This window comes from Motacilla alba, chromosome 5, assembly GCF_015832195.1.
Source record: "Motacilla alba alba isolate MOTALB_02 chromosome 5, Motacilla_alba_V1.0_pri, whole genome shotgun sequence".
NCBI classification, from domain to species: domain Eukaryota; kingdom Metazoa; phylum Chordata; class Aves; order Passeriformes; family Motacillidae; genus Motacilla; species Motacilla alba.
In genome coordinates, this window is record NC_052020.1 from 9,505,805 (window position 1) to 9,520,994 (window position 15,190).

Genomic DNA, 15,190 nt, shown 5'->3' on the forward strand with positions numbered 1-15,190 from the left:
CTCTGGCCAGGCTCGGGGACAAGGGGACATCACAATGAAAACAGCAGCACCAGGCACGGACATGGAAGTGGCAGCACCTTTACTGGCGAGCGCAGGCGCAGCAGCGTGAGGCCACTGCACGGACAGTGAGGGGACGGGCCCTGTCCCTGTCCCTGCCCCGCTGCTGCCAGGATGGCCCCAAGATCACTCCCACAGCTGGATCCCGGGAAGAGTCACTGGTGGCACCACGGTGGCAGGGGCTCAGTGGTGGCTTGCGATGTGTCACAGCACTCGTGCCACTGTCCAGCTGATGCCTTCCCGTGGTGGCACAGCGGCCATTCCCTTCTTCAGGTGCCCTAGGAAGGGCCACTCCAGAGTCAGCTCCAGGCACCTCTCCTCTGATGGCACGGGGGCCATTCCCTGCTCCAGCTGTCCTGGAAAAGGTGACACTGGAGCTGGCTCTGGGCTTCTCTCCTGCACTGTCACCTCCACTCCGGACACCAGGAAGAACGGGATGCCTGCGGGTCCCAGCCTGGGGGGCACAGGAGAGGTGTCAGACCCACTTGAGGGGTGAGACAGCACTGGGGACAAGTGTCCCTGCAGGACTGTCCCCTGGGGGCCTGGATGGACTATGGTGGCTCCAGGCTCACCGGGATGCTGGTGTGGCTCCGGTTTGTTCGGCGCAGGACATTCCTCACTCTCCGTCTCCGCAGCCGCTTCTTCCTGCGTGGCTCCATCTATGCCAGGAGGTGAAGTGGCACTGGGACATCTGCACCCTCTGTCACCATGTTCCACCCTGGCTCTGCGTCCCTGCCACCTCAAAATCAGTGGCACATGGAGACTCACCTGTTGGCTCTGGAAGTCATCTGGGATCCCGTCGGACACGGAGCTGTCAGAGCCACTGGTGCTGCAGGGGGAAAGAACCATCTGCAGCCCCCAGTGGCACCACGGGGTGACATGAGGTGACAGGGCATGACGTACCTGGACTCGAGCTCTGAGAGGGACACATCGCTCCAGCTGCCTCCAGAGCCTGGCTCACGACCCATCTGCTGCTGCAGCAGCGCCTCCGCCTCCACCAGGCACTGCTGGAGCTGCGGGACAGTGACAGTGCCACAGTGTCACCGTGATCCTGTGGCACCAGGGCTCCCTGGGCCAGGTCCAAGCCCACCTTGGCGGGCGCAGGGTCACAGAAGTCGAGCAGGGTGTCACAGAGGAGACGGCCCAGTGACTCGAGGTCCCCCACGCTAAAGTGGGAGTTTCTCCCACCTGGAGGGGAAAAGGAAACAAGGGCAGCTCCCCAGCCCAGGACCCCCCCAGTGGCACTGTCCCCGTGGCTGTGGCAGCCCCTCACCCAGCGTGGAGCCACTGAAGGCCACCTCTAGGGTGTAGCTGTGGGAGACGCCCAGGCGCCACATGGAGACCCGGCCTGTCCCCTCTTTGCTCTTCTGCACCCGGTACTTGCAGCTGGAGAAGGAGAACTGGAGGCCCCCAGGGTCAGAGGGGTCCCGACCCCACAGGGACAGCTTGGGAAGCAGCGCGTTGGCTGCATTCCCGCTGCCACCCCAACACGTGGCTCTGAGGCATCCGCGTCCCACCTTGTCAGGGGCATTTTTGCTCAGCATCAGGGGGAACACGCGCTGGCGCAGCCGTGTCCCGGCGCCGTCCCCGCCGGCATCGCAGCCGTACATGAAGACGTTGTTCTTCCGGCTGTGCCCGTGGAAGTCGCAGTACAGCAGCACCTCCCGCTCCGCCAGCACCCTGCACGCATCAGGATACGGCCACCAGCCCAGCCACAGGAGCGGCCCTGTCCCACCAGCTGCCCACACCTGCCTCACCTCTGGACCATGGCCCGCAGGTGCCACACGCCAGGGAAGGAGCCGGGAAGCTCCTTCCCGTAGGCCCTGTTGGGATCCCGTCCTGCCAGGGAACAGCGGGAGTTGCCCACCACCACCCCGTCAGGGTTGAGCATCGGCACCACCTTGAAGACGAAGAGGCGGCGCAGGAGCCGCGCGTCCTCGTGGCCGCTCAGCAGGAAATCCAGGAATCCCCTCATGGCCCAGGAGCCGCCGCTCTCGCCGGGGTGCACGCGGGCGCTCGCCACCACCACCCGCTTGCCGGCCGCGCCGCCCGGGCCAGTGACGGTCAGCAGGGGGACGGTGTTGCCGGCCAGGCTGCGGCACAGCGGCCGCACCGTGCAGTACCGCGAGCGCGCCGGGTCGGCCGCCAGCGCGCGCAGGTAGCGCCGCAGGTCCGAGTAGGTGTAGGGATAGCAGGCGGCGAAGAAGCACGTGTCGCCATCGTGCGGGAAGCGCACGGTCCAGCTGAGCCGGAAAATCGGCGGCTTCCCCGCGCCGCCAAGGTAGTAGCGGACGTCGGTCCCGACCCGGCGCCAGCCTATGCCACAGCTCCGGGCATCCTGCTGGGAGTAGAGCAGGGGCCGCAGGCCCTGGCTGTAGAGGCTCTTGGGCTTGGCCATGTTGGCGATGGTGAAGTGGTAGAGCGGCTCCCGCCGCGTGTTTTGGACACGGAAGTAGAACCACTGTGTGTGTTTGGCCGTGTACAGGTCTGGCCGCAGCATCAGCACGTACTCATAGGGACCCCTGTGTGGAGGGAAGGGCGGTGCTCTGGATCCCTGGATCCAGGCTGGCACGAGAGGCCCCATGGCCCCTGGCCTCTCTCTTACACCTTGATGGCCTTCTGGAGGTTCCCACTCTCAAAGCGGGACTCAAAGAGCAGCGTGGTGTCCTGGGGACCCTCCAAGGGGGCTGCTGGCGAGGAGAGTGGCCCCGGGGCTCCCCCGACCCGAGCACGGGTAAAGCAGGAGCCTTGGAACGCTGTGGGGGGAGCAGGGACAGTGATGGGGGTCTGGGGAGAGCGGAGGCGCTCAGGGGTGCTGCCCGTGCTCCGTTACCTGGGCTGCAGTGGTAGACGACAGCGCCCTGCTCCTCACCGAGGCTGTACAGGGCCTGCTCCGGGCCCGTGGGTGGGCAGAAGGGCTCTGGTGTGGGGGGGACCCATTCTGGGAGAGAGGGGGACACAGAGACAAACACCATACACACAACAGAGGTCTGGCACAGGGGTGAGGCGAGAGGACAGCTGGAGCGTCCCCTCACCGATGTGCTCAATCGTCTCCTGGATGACTTCACACTCCACAGGCCAGCGGGGAGCAGGGAGGGAGAACGGAGCCTGCGGTTCTCCTGGAGACCTCCAGGGCTGCCTCAAGGGGGCCAGTCTGCCCTGCTGGGGCGTCTGCACCACCCTGGGGGCTGCAAGAGCACCGGGAAGGGCTGGGGGGCTCTAGTGTGGTCGGGGTAGGGCCATCCCCCAAAACCAAGGCAGGGACAGGGACAGGCCCTCCCACCACCCTTGCTGTGCTAGGAGGACGCCGTGCTCGGGGGGCTGTGAGGGGCTGCAGGGTCTCACTCACGGTTTGGCTCATGCCCAGGACCTCGTTGCCAGCCAGGGCCGGTGCTGCCCATGGGGGATGCCTTGGGATGCTGCCCGGAGGGCTCCCCCGGGGACACGGCCGTCTCTTCCCTGCCCGTCTTCTCGTCTTGGGGAGAACAGCGCTGCAGCCGGGGGACAGGAGGGGACACGCCCAGGGACAGGAGGGCACAGTGGCCAGGGCTCACCTCGGAAGTAGCCATAGAAGCGCAGGTGGGCGCGGATGAAGCTGTCATAGGGCTTCAGGAGCTGTCCCCCACTGAATCCCCCCGGAGCTGCCTCCCCTCCCTGGGCAGCGCGGCGCCCTGCGGGCTCCATGGCTGTGAGAGCCCCGAGAGACGCGGAACGGCAGAGGCAGGGTCAGGGCTGGGCTGGCAAGTGGTTGCTGAGCTACAGGGAGGAATGGGGCGGTCCTGGAGCAGAGCTGGGCAAGGAGCCAGAGGGATTTCAGTCATTCAGGTTGGAAAAGACCTCCAGGATCATTGAGCTGAGCCCAACCTGTGACCAATCCCCACCTCATCACCCAGACCAGAGCACTGAGGTGCTCCTGTCATTCCTTGTCATTCCATGTCCAGTCATTCCTTGGACACCTCCAGGGCTGGGGACTTGACCACCTTTCTCAGCAGCCCCTTCTGATGCCTGACAACACTTTTCATGAAGAAACTCCTCCTCATGTCCAACCTCAACTTCCCCGGCAGAGCTTGAGGCTGTTTTCTCTTGAGCCCTTGTTCCCTGGTAGAAGAGCCTGACACACCCCCTGGCTGAGGGAGCTGTGGAGAACCAGAGGGTTCCCTCAAGCCTCCTTTTCTGCAGGCTGAGTCCTCCCAGCTCCTGGTGCTCCAGACCCTTCTCCCGCTCCATTCCATTCTTTGGACAGTGCCTCTTACCATGAGGGCTCCAGCTCTGTCCCCAGGGCTGGAGGTGGCCCAGCAGTGTCAGAACAGGGGATGGGCCTGTGGCCACTCCAATGCTGGGACAGCCCAGGTGCCACTGGCCTTTTGTCCCCCGGGGCTCCTGTTTAGCTGCTCTCACCAGCACACCCAGAGCCTTTTCCAGCTTTCCAGCCTCTCTTCCCCCAGCCTGGAGCATTGAACAGGGTGTGATTGAACAGTGTGAGCCAAGTGTAGGACCTAGCACTTGGTCTTTACCCTCAGCCCTTCAACCCAGCCCGTCCAGTTTCCTCTGCAGAGCCTTCCTGCCTCCACAATCCACACGCCACCCAGCCTGTAATCATGGATTACAGGGGTCTGTTGTGCTCCCCATCCCCATCTACCACCTGCCCTCCGCAGAATCAGTGAGATGGCACTTCCCAAACTGCTACGATTTATTGGACAATGGTCAAAGGAACTGTACATCTGTAAAAAAAAACCAAAACAAAAAAACCCCATGAGGTGGGCACGGCACTGCATGCCTCATGTGCTTGAGGCCGTTTTCCTCCGCTTCAGCCGTGATCGCCAGTCCTCTGGCAGTGCCTCGAAGTTGGCATTCCTCTCGGCCATGCCACTGCAGGGATAAAGCAGAATGTCAGCACCCAGCTGGCCCTCTCATGGATCCCCCACCTTTACAAGGGACCAGGAAATGTGCCAGCCCCCAGGGTCTGTACCTCATCAGCTGCTGCTGCTTCCACTCCTCGATGCGCCGCTGGGCTGTGGTCTCCCGGTCCTCCTCACTGGAGCTGGAATTCTCCTCCTCATCCAGCTCCCGCTGGATACTTTGCCACTTCTTCACCAGCGACGGCATCTTTGTCTTGCCCTTCTTGCCCTGTGCCATAAAAATAACAGTGGTGAGTGTGGCTGGAAAGGGAAGAGGGAAGGAAGGTGTCAGTGTGAGACGACCCATCCGGCCTACCTTGTCCTTGCGCCCCTTCCTTGGCTTCTCCTTCTCTGGAGGCGGCGGCGCCTTGGGGGTGGGCGGCGGGGGCGTCTGTGGGGGTGGTGGGGGCGGCGGCTGCTCAGCTGCAGTGCCCGTGCCTGGCAGGGCTCCCCGTGCCGGCACCGGCTGCGTGGTGGCCGTGGTGGCCAGGCTGACGGGCACGGTGCACTCCGAGTATCCCATCATGGAAGGCGCGGCAGGTCCCGTCACACCCAGGTAGCTGGACTGCAGCCCCAGCGCCGCGGGCTGAGGGCCAGCGTGGCTTGGAGCCATGCGGAGGTTGGGGCGTCCCTGGATCTCGCTCTGGAGGCGCTGGCGTGGCCTTAGGGAGGCCAGGGGCACGGCTGACGGCTGGTACTTGCCCGTGGCCATCAGGGGCTGGCTGTAGATGACGGGGCAGCTGCCAATGGTGGCCGTGCGCTGCATCAGCCCCGGGCTCATCTCCGCTGCTTTCCTCTTCTGCGGCTTGGCCGAGAGCAGCGGGGCTGGGCTCGGATCGACGGTGGCCTGGAAGGCAGTGCTGAGGTGAGTGCTGAGCCAGGAGCACCATTACACACCCGCTTCCCAGAGTCTCACACTCCGGAATCAGCGGAGCCCTGGCTCCACTGCTCACCTGGCTGCTGCTGGCAGCAGGGCGCACCAGGGACTTCAGGGGAGCATCTTCCTCTGTTCCTGGGGCAGGCGGCTCCTCGCCCCCCTCATCTTCCATCTCCACTTCCTGGATCTCCCCATCTTCTCCAGGCGGTGGGGGTGGCGGTGGAGGCGGCGGGGGCGAGTCTGGGGGCGGTGGAGGCGGCGGGGGCATTTCCAAAGGCAGGGGAGGTTGGAGGACTGGGACGGAGGACTGAAGCAGAGTCCAAAACGGAGTGAGCGGCATGAGAGACGTAGCAGGAACTTGGCCTGAGAAGGATTCTTTACAAAGGGAGCCTGAAGAACAGACATTGACACGGGTTTGAATGCACGTCCTACAGTCTGCACCACCTGCTCTTGCCCGTGGTCCCGCTTGGAGGCATCACCACTGCGGACTGCCCTGCCCCCCACCCCCTGCTCTGGGGCCAGGACCCCCCCTGCCAGTGAGGCGTACCTGCGGGGCGCTCGGCGGGCCCCTCGGCATGCTCTCCTTTGTCTTTGGGAGGTGGCTTTGGAGGACTGTCGGGTTTTCTGTCAGCGGCGCCTCGCTGTCCCTCCTCTTCGTCCTCCCCGTCGGGGAACTCCCATTGCGACTCTCCCGAGCGCTCGTTAACATAGAAATAGCGTCTATGCTCCCTAGATCACAAGAAAGAGAAGGAGGCTTCAGCTTCCCTTCTCCGCCCCCGACACTCCGAGGCGGGCCTGCCCACGACAGCAGTGCGCTCTCGCAGGGGAGACCCTCGTGCAGCAGGGCTGCCGCTCTCCCACACACAACAAACAACTTTGAGGACAGAGGCAGGAGAGGCCCGAGCCGACTCGCTCAAAGCTATTTGTTATCGCTGGCCGCGGGAACGTCGCCCTGAGCCCCCCCGCTCCGAGGGAGAGGAGGGCCGGAACGCTGGCAACGTCTCGCTAACATTGGGACTTTCAGCACGGCCTTGGCTGAAAGTCGCCCTCCGAGAAGAGGCACAGGGGAACAGCCCAATGGAGGGAAGCGGCTGCCCCCCTACCCCATGGTGCGCAGTTTTTTATGATACTCTTGGTGTCAAACACACAGTGAATGCTAGAGAGAGGGAGCGGATCTGGGAGCTGAAAAACAAAAGAGCAAAGATTTCAAACAAAGGAAAATTAATCAAGAAAGCCAAATAGACAAAGAAATGTTTGGGTCTGACCTGCTGGCAGGAGACAGAAATCTTGCTCTTCATTCCGTCGGTGAGTTGAAGTTTGTCCTTTGGAAGAGCTGTTGGTCAGAAGACTTGATCCAGAGATCCTGCAAAGTTCACAGAGCTCTCGCATGCGCGACCCCCCAGGCCCGCCCTCCACAGCGCTGGACACTCGCGAGAGGCACAACCAGCTCTGTCCGTCAGGGAATCGGCTCCGTCGCAAAGCACTGGGCACTCCGTCTGGATCCTCCAGTTTGGTGTCTGGCCCAAACTCTGCGAGTGCCGGAAGTTTCTCTGCCTGCCCAGCACTAACAGAAGCCGCTCTCAGTCTGCCAGAGGGACGGCGCCAGCGTCGTCGGGTGGTTGATGGTCACAAATCATGTCTGAGATGTCAGAGATGAAAGGTGAGAAAGGAGGAGAGCGCGTACCTGTCCCAGTGGCAGGACCAGCCTTTAGGGGTGGCGTTTATTTCGTATTGTTTAAGCTGTTCGGCTGCGTCTTGGAGTTTGCGTTTGAGGTAGTTTCCATTGAGAGCACCTTCTCGCCAGTCTGCAATGCGGGTCTAGAGGGCAAGAACCGGGGGAAGCCGGTGAGGTGGGCTGCCAGTGGCCCCGGGGGGGACGGGACTCGAGAATCGGGAGGCTCCCTTCCGGCACGGGACGCGGGGGGCCAGGAGGAGGACACCCCGCCTCCGCGCCAAGCCACGCTCTCCCCCCGCCGAGGAAGGGAGGGCCCCGCGCGGCGAGGCGCCACGAGGCTCACGCAGCACCAGCGCTCGGACGGCGGATTGCATCCGATCCGCTCCGGAACACGAGGCCGGAGCGAGGGGCGAAGGCTCGGTTACCTCTGTCTGCAACAGCAACATGTGGAAGTTGGAGATAGATTGTCTGTTGATGCCCAGGAACTCCAATTTACTAGTCAGAGTGTTTGCCAGCTCTCCAATCTGAAACTGCCAGGAAAAAGGGCAGAGTCAAGAGCCGCCCTCTAGGCGCAGCAGCGGGCGGCCATGGCCCCGCGGCTCTCGGGAAACACCGCTCGGGACCACCCACAGCCCCTGAAGCCTGGAGGGGCCGGGACGTGCCACCCTGGCCCTGTGTGCCCGTCACCCCCTCTGTTAAGTCCCGCTACATCCTGCGCCCCAGGGACAGGGCAGTGTGGGTGGCTGGCTAACAGCTCCTCCACAGACTGCACTCGACTCGGTGCAGAACAACACCACAGGCTCGGGCAGCTCTGGTATTTTTGGAGATACAGCAGAACCATTGCCACAGCAGATATCTAAGAATGCTTCCCAAATAAATGGGCCAGGATGTCATTCCAGGTTCTGTAAATAACTGCTTTCCAGAGGAACTAGCTGGAAAGCACCAGAGAGGGACAACAGCTCAGGATTTACTCCAGAGCAGCGGCAGCAGCTACATCAAAACTCAGGTCAGCTCATGGCGACCATGGCTACTCAACCACCCCAACATCCCATGGGAGTGAAACCTCCAATGTGGGGACACGGGGATCCCCGAGTCCATGCCCCTGACTGGAGGCACTGCATGGAAGCAGCCACAAGCCAGAAGGGAATCCAGAACAGCAATGTCTGCAAGTGGCACCACCACTGCTTTAAGGAGAGCTTTGAAAATATCTATTTTTAACTTCACTCCTCCGAAGAGGCTTTGGAATGTCCAAAGCCACCAAGGAAGCATCTGTCTCCAGAGGTGATGGGCCAGACAAGCAAGCCCTAGAGAAGACCAAGGCAGGCATATGAATCCCCATGTTAATGTGTCTCGGGAGAAGCCAGGGAACATCCCGGAGCAGAGGGTGACTTGGGAGCGGTGGCCCCGGCGCAGCTCCTGTAACCAGAGAGATCCCAACCCGATGAGCAAATGGTACTGGTTACCCAGGGAGCCGGCATTCCTCCAACAGCTCTAAAGGAATCCTGCATGGAAAAGCACCACACGGTCTGTCACAGCGCCCACTGGGACCAGGAGGAGAGGGGGACTGCAGAGCGGACGGGCAAGTCCAGCCCTGCTACAGGCTTTTCTTCTTTTTATTTAAATAAATTAATGTAAAAATCAGGTCTCAAATGGATGCTGCACTGAGGAAGGCTCAGTTTTGGTCTGGGAACGTTACATCTCAAAATCCTTTAAGGAGTTGTTTTATGGGGGAGGTATGAGGTTTTTCACAAGGACAAAAGAACCTTCCCTTTCACACCAGAAAAATTATTTAAGTGGTGGGAAATGAGGACAGGGATGGGCAACTCTCACTGCAGGTTCCACCCGGGCTCCACCACGAGCCGGCGATTCCCCATCTGCCACAGGGAGGTGACAGCATTTCCAACGTCACAGAATAACTCCAGAGCCAAATTTTATGCTGCAGGAGATCTCAGGGTAACAAGTGACATGGGGACTAAAGGACAAACGGGAAAGATCTCCCCTACTGCTCTGTCATACTGCCCTAGAGCCTGGAGCTCTGCTATAGATCAGGGAATTGATCCAGTGCAGCCAAAGGAGCAAACCAAGGCTCAGAGAAGAGCTATCAGCAGGATGCTGCAGAAATCCCCAGGGCTTCCCCAGCTCGTATCTAAGAGTAATGCCGGGCGAAGGGCAGAGCGGTACCGTCAGCCTCAAGAAACGGAGAGATTACGGACGAGGAGTCTTCAGCCTGGAAACGGGACGACTGACCGGGCCAGAGACTGGAATATTGTTATTGGTGAAAACAAAGTCAAGATCAAACTGGTTGTCCTCTGCCACAACAACACCCAGGGCTCAGTCTTTGCCCCCCCACACCCTCCTTTCATCCAAGCTTTTGCTGCTGAATCCTACTGGAGACAGGATATTGTCCCAGCCCTGCACAGCCCTTCCTTCACAAGCTGTTCCTGCAGCCACACCGGGATCTGAGCTTTAAAAGCTTCAGGTGGGCCAAATCCAGAGCCCAAAGCTCCGGCGTCCCCAGGGAAGAGGTGGCTGGGGGAGCCAGCATGTCCCTTGTTCCTGCTGGCAGCTGGAGCACCCATCAAATCCCTCATCTCATGGACATGAACCTCTATCTCTCCATACCTTCAGATCCTGCTCCTCCTCTTCCATTTTTGGAGCCCCTTGTGATTTGGCTTTTTCCTGGGGCTCCTCAGATTCTGCCTCTTTGTCTGAGCTCGCATCAGTTGCTTCTGTGCTCGGGGCTGCAGGAGAAGGAAGGACAGGTCAGTCCTTGTCCCACCACCACCCTGGCAGTGCCAGCAGCTGGCTGGACACTGTGCCAGGAACCAATGTGGGCAACAGTGGGGAAAGAGCCAGGACCCTCCAGAGCCAGTGACAAGAGTCCGAAATTTAAAAGGAGAGATGGTCACTGCTCTGTGTTTTGGTGGTGGGGATCCTTCTAGAAGGATAACATGGGAAGGAGAGCATTGAAGCAGCTACAGTGCAAAGCAGCAATGAGGCAAGGCCTGGAAAATTTGGCATCAGGGAAGCAGGAAGAGACTAACTCCCAAAACCTGTCAGTAACAGGTACTAGGTATTAAATAAGTTAATTATGAAAGACTGAAGAGGTCCCCAAAAGCTGCCAATACCAGAAGGTTTTGCCTTCAGATGACTAATTCACTGTCAAAGCAATCAATTCCAAAGAAGGAAGTTTATGACCGAGTCCCACAGGCCTCTAGGGAGAAACCCCAATTCTCAGCATGTCCTGGAGCTGCAAGGCAGGTCACTTCCCTAAATCACCCTCCAGCAGCAAGGTGCTCAACTTAAACTGGTTATTTTGGAGTGACAGCCCATTGTTCCCTAGGTTAAGGTGGAATCTGGTGCTGCCGGGAAGAGCTGGCTTCAGGGTTATTTGGAAAGCCCTCTGGCAAAACCATTCATTTTCCTATGCAAAAATGACATCACTGACTTAATGCCAGAGCTGTCACCCAGCTCATGCCCCTGCCTGAAGCAGAGGTGCCTCAGGGGCACAAGAACCCTAGGATGGGGCAGGCACCACCTCCCACTCCAGCAGGACACAGCCTGCTGTAGCCACAGTTTTTCCTTGTAAAAGCGGTTTCATTCAGCTTTCTGTGCTGCAGATGCACAAATCTTGTGCTGGGAAGGGACGGGCACATCCAGAGAAAAGGAGACTCGGGGGGACCTTCTTGCTCCCCACAATGCCCTGAGAGGAGGGGGGAGTCAGGCTCTGTTGCCAGTAAACAAGAGACAGGACAAGAAACAGCCTTAAGTTGTGCCAAGGGAGGTTTAAGTTGGATATTGGGGGAAATTTCTTAATGGAAAGAGCTGTCCAGCCTTCCAGCCTTTGCACACACTGCCCTGGGATGTGGTAGAGTCCCCATCCCTGGAGGGATTAAAAAAACATGCAGATATGGCACTTGGGGACACGGGTTAGTGGTGGCTTTGACAGTGCTGGGAGAACAGCTAGACTCCACGACCTCAGAGGGCATTTCCAACTTGAACAACTCCATGATTCTACAATCTGGGAGTCCCAGAGCTGCTGGGCACAGCGTTCCTTAAAATGCTACAGCTGGTGCATTTTGGGAAGCACAGCTCTGGGGGATCCAACAGGAACACGAGGGGTAGTTGTGTATGACTGATGCCTCCACACACGCTGAGCTGAACCAGCCCCACAGGAACAGGGGCTGCCTTGCCACACGGGCTGGAGTGACGTTCTCCACACACTGAGCGCGGGGCCCTGGAGTGGCTGCAGGGACACTGCAGCCATCTGGAATTCAGTACCAGGCAGCTCAAAAACTGAACTTTAGAAGTGGAGGGGGACAGTACCTAGTGTGCCACAGGCTGGATTTGGGATGCTGGGAGGAACAGGAAGGCAATAGAATGCGAGGCAGCTGTTATCCGCGTCCTGTCTCCCAAGGAACCACTGAATACGGCACTCTTCTCCTTACATTGATGATTAGGATATGGAGACCGTGGCAGAGGAGCAGCTTATCCCAGTGAGGCTAGGCTGTGACAGAGCCACCCCTCGGCCTGTCCCCACCTGGCACACGTACCTCGCGGCCCTTCCCGGCACTGCTCTGCGGGTCTTCAGGGAAAGGAGACCCCCTGCTCCTCCCTCCAAAGGAAGCCTTTCCAATTACCTGCTTCTCCTGCTTCTGGGCTCTCCCGGCCCGTTTTGCTGGGGCCTCGACTGGCGGACTCAGGGCTGGCAGCTCCCACAAACAGTTTCCATTTGCCTCGCTTGGAGGCCAGCCTGCGGGACGCATCCTGCGAGGCCGACTGGCTCCCATCGGAGAGCGGGCTGGAGCCCGAAACGCTGCCATCGCCTTCCTCCAGGGCACGCAGCTCTGCCTGCCGACACACGACACCCCAGTTTATTCCCAGCAACACCATGGCTGCCACATGTGGCCCTGGTTCCAGGACAAACATCTGCCATTACCTTTTTCCTCTCCAGCACCATCTCCAGCTCAAGTGTGTCCTGCTCCTCCTCCTCCTCTGCACTCTCCCCCGACTGCACCACACTGCACAGATCCTCCTGCCCTGTGTCTTCCAGGGGGTCTCTGCTGGGCTCTGGCTCTTCTGGGACAGCTGGTGCCTCTTCCACTTTTGTCTCCTCTTCCAGAGGCGGCTCAACCTCCTCTTTGCAGATTACTTTCCTCCTCCAGCGCTCCTCTTCCTCCTTCACTACGTCGGGCACGAGTGGGGCCAGGAGGGCCGCAGCCACTCCCTTCCTCTCTTCCTCACTGTTGGAGAGAGCCTGCACTCCTTCGTTCACTTCCTGTGGGATGAGCTCCATGTGAGCTTTTTGGCAGCTGCCTGGGCAAGAGCCCATACTGCCAGGCCCCTCCTAAGGCTGTGGATGTAGCAGAGCATCCCAGCTGCTTCCAAGGAAGCCCAAGGAGATGCCTGCAAGCCCCAAGGCAGCCAGAACCCACATGACTGACCTTCTTCACCTCCCGTTTGCCGAGGCCGGTCCCACGGGCAGCGCTGCCTGGGGTCCCCTTCTCCTGAGGGAATGACTCCGTGGCTGCCATGAAGCTGCCATTGGTGCCTGCCACGGTGCTGCTGAGGAAGAGGAGAGGGAATGAAGGGTGGGATTGGGACAACATCCCAGAGGGCAACATCCTGGAGGTCTCGCCCACCTGTGCTGGTAATGCTGCAGGCCCTGGACCTGCGTCGCCAAGTACTGCGGCAGCTCCCAGGTCACCTCGTTGCTCTGGGTGTTCCAATAGTAGTAGCAGCCGGTGTTCTCATCCCACACTTCCTGCCAGTCACCCATCTCCAGCTCTCCCACTGCCAGAGGGACAAGGACAGCCCGTCACTCCCCTCTCCCCAGTGACACCCGTTTGCCAGCACTCCCTCTGGAGAGGGGAACGGCGCTCACCTCCGGCCAGCGAGCACTGGGTGTCGTACTGCCACTCCGGGGCCGGTGCCGAGCCCGTGCCGTTGGCTGTGCCCGACGACGCGCCCGTGCCCGAATCCTTCGGCTCCGGGCGGGGAGGCACGGGGGGTGGCACGGAGGAGGAAGAGGAGGCAGCAGAGGGCTCAGCAGGCTGTGCTGGGGCCGTGATGGCATCGATCTCCTGTAAAAACAGCATCCCACCGTGAGCTTCAAATCCCAAGGCAAATCAAAGCTCTTACTGATAAGGACGATGCCTTGGACTGTGAAACTCCCCTCTTCCCCCATCCCTCCCTTGGTCCTCGCCGGAGTGGCACTCACAGCCAGGAAGTTGGCCAGGGTGCTGTCGATGTCAGCAGAGCCGCTGCCGTTGGCATCCGTGGATCGGGCCGGCTTCTCCGGGGTCTCGCCCTCCTCGTCATCGCTGTCGGCATAGGCACCCAGCAGGCACAAACCTCCTGGAGAAGGGAGAGCAAACCCTCAGGGGAATCCTCTGGCTGCCACAGGGCACCGGATCCACCCCCCACCTCCGCTCCAGGTGCCACTGCCACCCCAGGGGGAAGAGCCCCTGTGCAAATGCCAGGGACAGCCTGGGGGGATCAGTGCAAGAATCAGTAATGAAATGCATTTAACAATGAGCAGCCACCTCCAGGGACATAACAGCATGATTGAAATAACCAACATGGAAACAACTCCAGCCCCGAAGTGTTTAGGAAAGTGTTAACTCTCTTCCCTAAAAAACAATAGTTACACGTGGTTGACTACCCTGTGTTAAAAATACGGGGTTATGGAGAGGGAAACAAACACAGTCCCATAAAAACCCCTATATGTAGCACAAAACCCACCACGCTTAGAACCAGAAAACCCACACTCAGCCCCTCCAAAAACTATTTGGAACCTCACAGCCCTGCACTTTTAGGACCAAAACCCCATACATACCACCAAAAGGAAAAAAAAAAAAATCACACAAAGGAGCAAGCTCCTACATTTAGGACCCCCAAGCCTCCACATCTCGTATCAAAAACTCATAGGACAAAACACCTCTTTTAGCGCCAAACTCCCCACATCTTGAACTTTAAAAAAATAGTGTTTTAAACCCAAAAAAATTACACCTGAGAATCAATCACCCCAAAATTAAGACAAAAAGCCCCATTTACGACCACAACGCCAACATTTTTTTTACCATTATTGTACATCAGGGGCCGCAAGCACCCCTAAATCCTGAAATTCTCCCGCTAGTTTTTCAGGGAGGGTGTAATCCCGCGTCTCATCCCAGAGCGCTCCCTTACCTGTGGCCTTGACCGCGGCGGGAGCGGGAGGCGGCGGATTATTCGGCGGGTTGCGGGGCGGCTCCGCCACCGTCTCGGGCTCATCTGCGGGGAAGAAGCATCAATCACGGCGGGCTCAGGCCGGGGGGATCGCGGGGGAGAACGGATCGCGACCACCCGGTCCCGCCAGGCCGCGCTAGGCCGCGCTAGGCCGCACCTCGCCAACAAAGCGCCCCCCGCTTCCACCCGCCCTCTTCGCCTTACCCGGTTCGGAGCCCGAGTCGCCCCCCTCTCCCGCGGGTCCTGCCGCCTCGTCGCGGCGCGGCGCGGGCGGGGAGAGCTGCAGGATGGGCCGGCGCCCGGGCGCGGCCCGCGCCTTCTTCCCCATGGCGGCGGCGGCGGCGGCGGCTGCGCCTCAGGGCTGGGGCCGCGCGCGCCGCGCGCCGGGGGCGGGATGCTGACGTCACCAAAGAGGGGCGGAGCCCGCGCGAGACGCGCCCCCGGGAGCGGGACTGC

The 15,190-nt window shown here is 60.1% G+C and overlaps 2 protein-coding genes across 4 annotated transcripts; both read right to left on the reverse strand.

The window, feature by feature from the left end:
• Positions 1 to 124: 124 nt before the first annotated feature.
• Positions 125 to 4,447, reverse strand: AGBL2 (ATP/GTP binding protein like 2). 2 transcript variants are annotated; one of them, XM_038137716.1, is made up of 11 exons: positions 3,612 to 4,447; positions 3,407 to 3,532; positions 3,093 to 3,245; positions 2,891 to 2,998; positions 2,663 to 2,813; positions 1,815 to 2,579; positions 1,575 to 1,737; positions 1,331 to 1,457; positions 1,148 to 1,245; positions 961 to 1,070; positions 125 to 886 (listed from the first exon to the last, which is right to left on the reverse strand). In XM_038137716.1, exons 1-11 carry the CDS (start codon positions 3,739 to 3,741, stop codon positions 262 to 264), a joined length of 2,556 nt encoding a protein of 851 aa, XP_037993644.1. In that variant the 5' UTR covers positions 3,742 to 4,447; the 3' UTR covers positions 125 to 261. The 2 variants fall into 2 exon arrangements, with proteins under 2 accessions (XP_037993644.1, XP_037993643.1); XM_038137715.1 differs by having other exon boundaries at positions 1,331 to 1,737; positions 1,815 to 3,238; positions 3,407 to 3,748.
• Positions 4,448 to 4,710: 263 nt separating this feature from the next.
• Positions 4,711 to 15,116, reverse strand: FNBP4 (formin binding protein 4). 2 transcript variants are annotated; one of them, XM_038137712.1, is made up of 16 exons: positions 14,939 to 15,116; positions 14,696 to 14,779; positions 13,728 to 13,864; positions 13,392 to 13,590; positions 13,150 to 13,300; positions 12,952 to 13,072; positions 12,447 to 12,785; positions 12,148 to 12,358; positions 10,130 to 10,248; positions 7,933 to 8,037; positions 7,517 to 7,650; positions 6,380 to 6,561; positions 5,909 to 6,222; positions 5,272 to 5,802; positions 5,027 to 5,184; positions 4,711 to 4,926 (listed from the first exon to the last, which is right to left on the reverse strand). In XM_038137712.1, the coding sequence occupies exons 1-16, from the start codon at positions 15,060 to 15,062 to the stop codon at positions 4,836 to 4,838; spliced, it is 3,000 nt and encodes a 999-aa protein (XP_037993640.1). In that variant the 5' UTR covers positions 15,063 to 15,116; the 3' UTR covers positions 4,711 to 4,835. The 2 variants fall into 2 exon arrangements, with proteins under 2 accessions (XP_037993640.1, XP_037993641.1); XM_038137713.1 differs by having other exon boundaries at positions 12,952 to 13,069; positions 14,939 to 15,115.
• Positions 15,117 to 15,190: the final 74 nt, after the last annotated feature.

Coding starts and splice junctions, on each gene's coding strand:
- AGBL2 (XM_038137716.1), bottom strand. CDS start 3,741: ATGGAGCCCGCAGGGCGCCGCGCTGCCCAGGGAGGGGAGGCAGCTCCG. Junction 3,533..3,611: donor CTTCTATGGCTACTTCCGAG/GTGAGCCCTGGC, acceptor GTTCTCCCCAAG/ACGAGAAGACGGGCAGGGAA. Junction 2,580..2,662: donor CTCCAGAAGGCCATCAAGGT/GTAAGAGAGAGG, acceptor CCCTCCACACAG/GGGTCCCTATGAGTACGTGC.
- FNBP4 (XM_038137712.1), bottom strand. CDS start 15,062: ATGGGGAAGAAGGCGCGGGCCGCGCCCGGGCGCCGGCCCATCCTGCAG. Junction 13,865..14,695: donor CGCCGCGGTCAAGGCCACAG/GTAAGGGAGCGC, acceptor TCCCTTCTCCAG/GAGGTTTGTGCCTGCTGGGT. Junction 6,562..7,516: donor TGGTCCTGCCACTGGGACAG/GTACGCGCTCTC, acceptor CTTGTGATCTAG/GGAGCATAGACGCTATTTCT.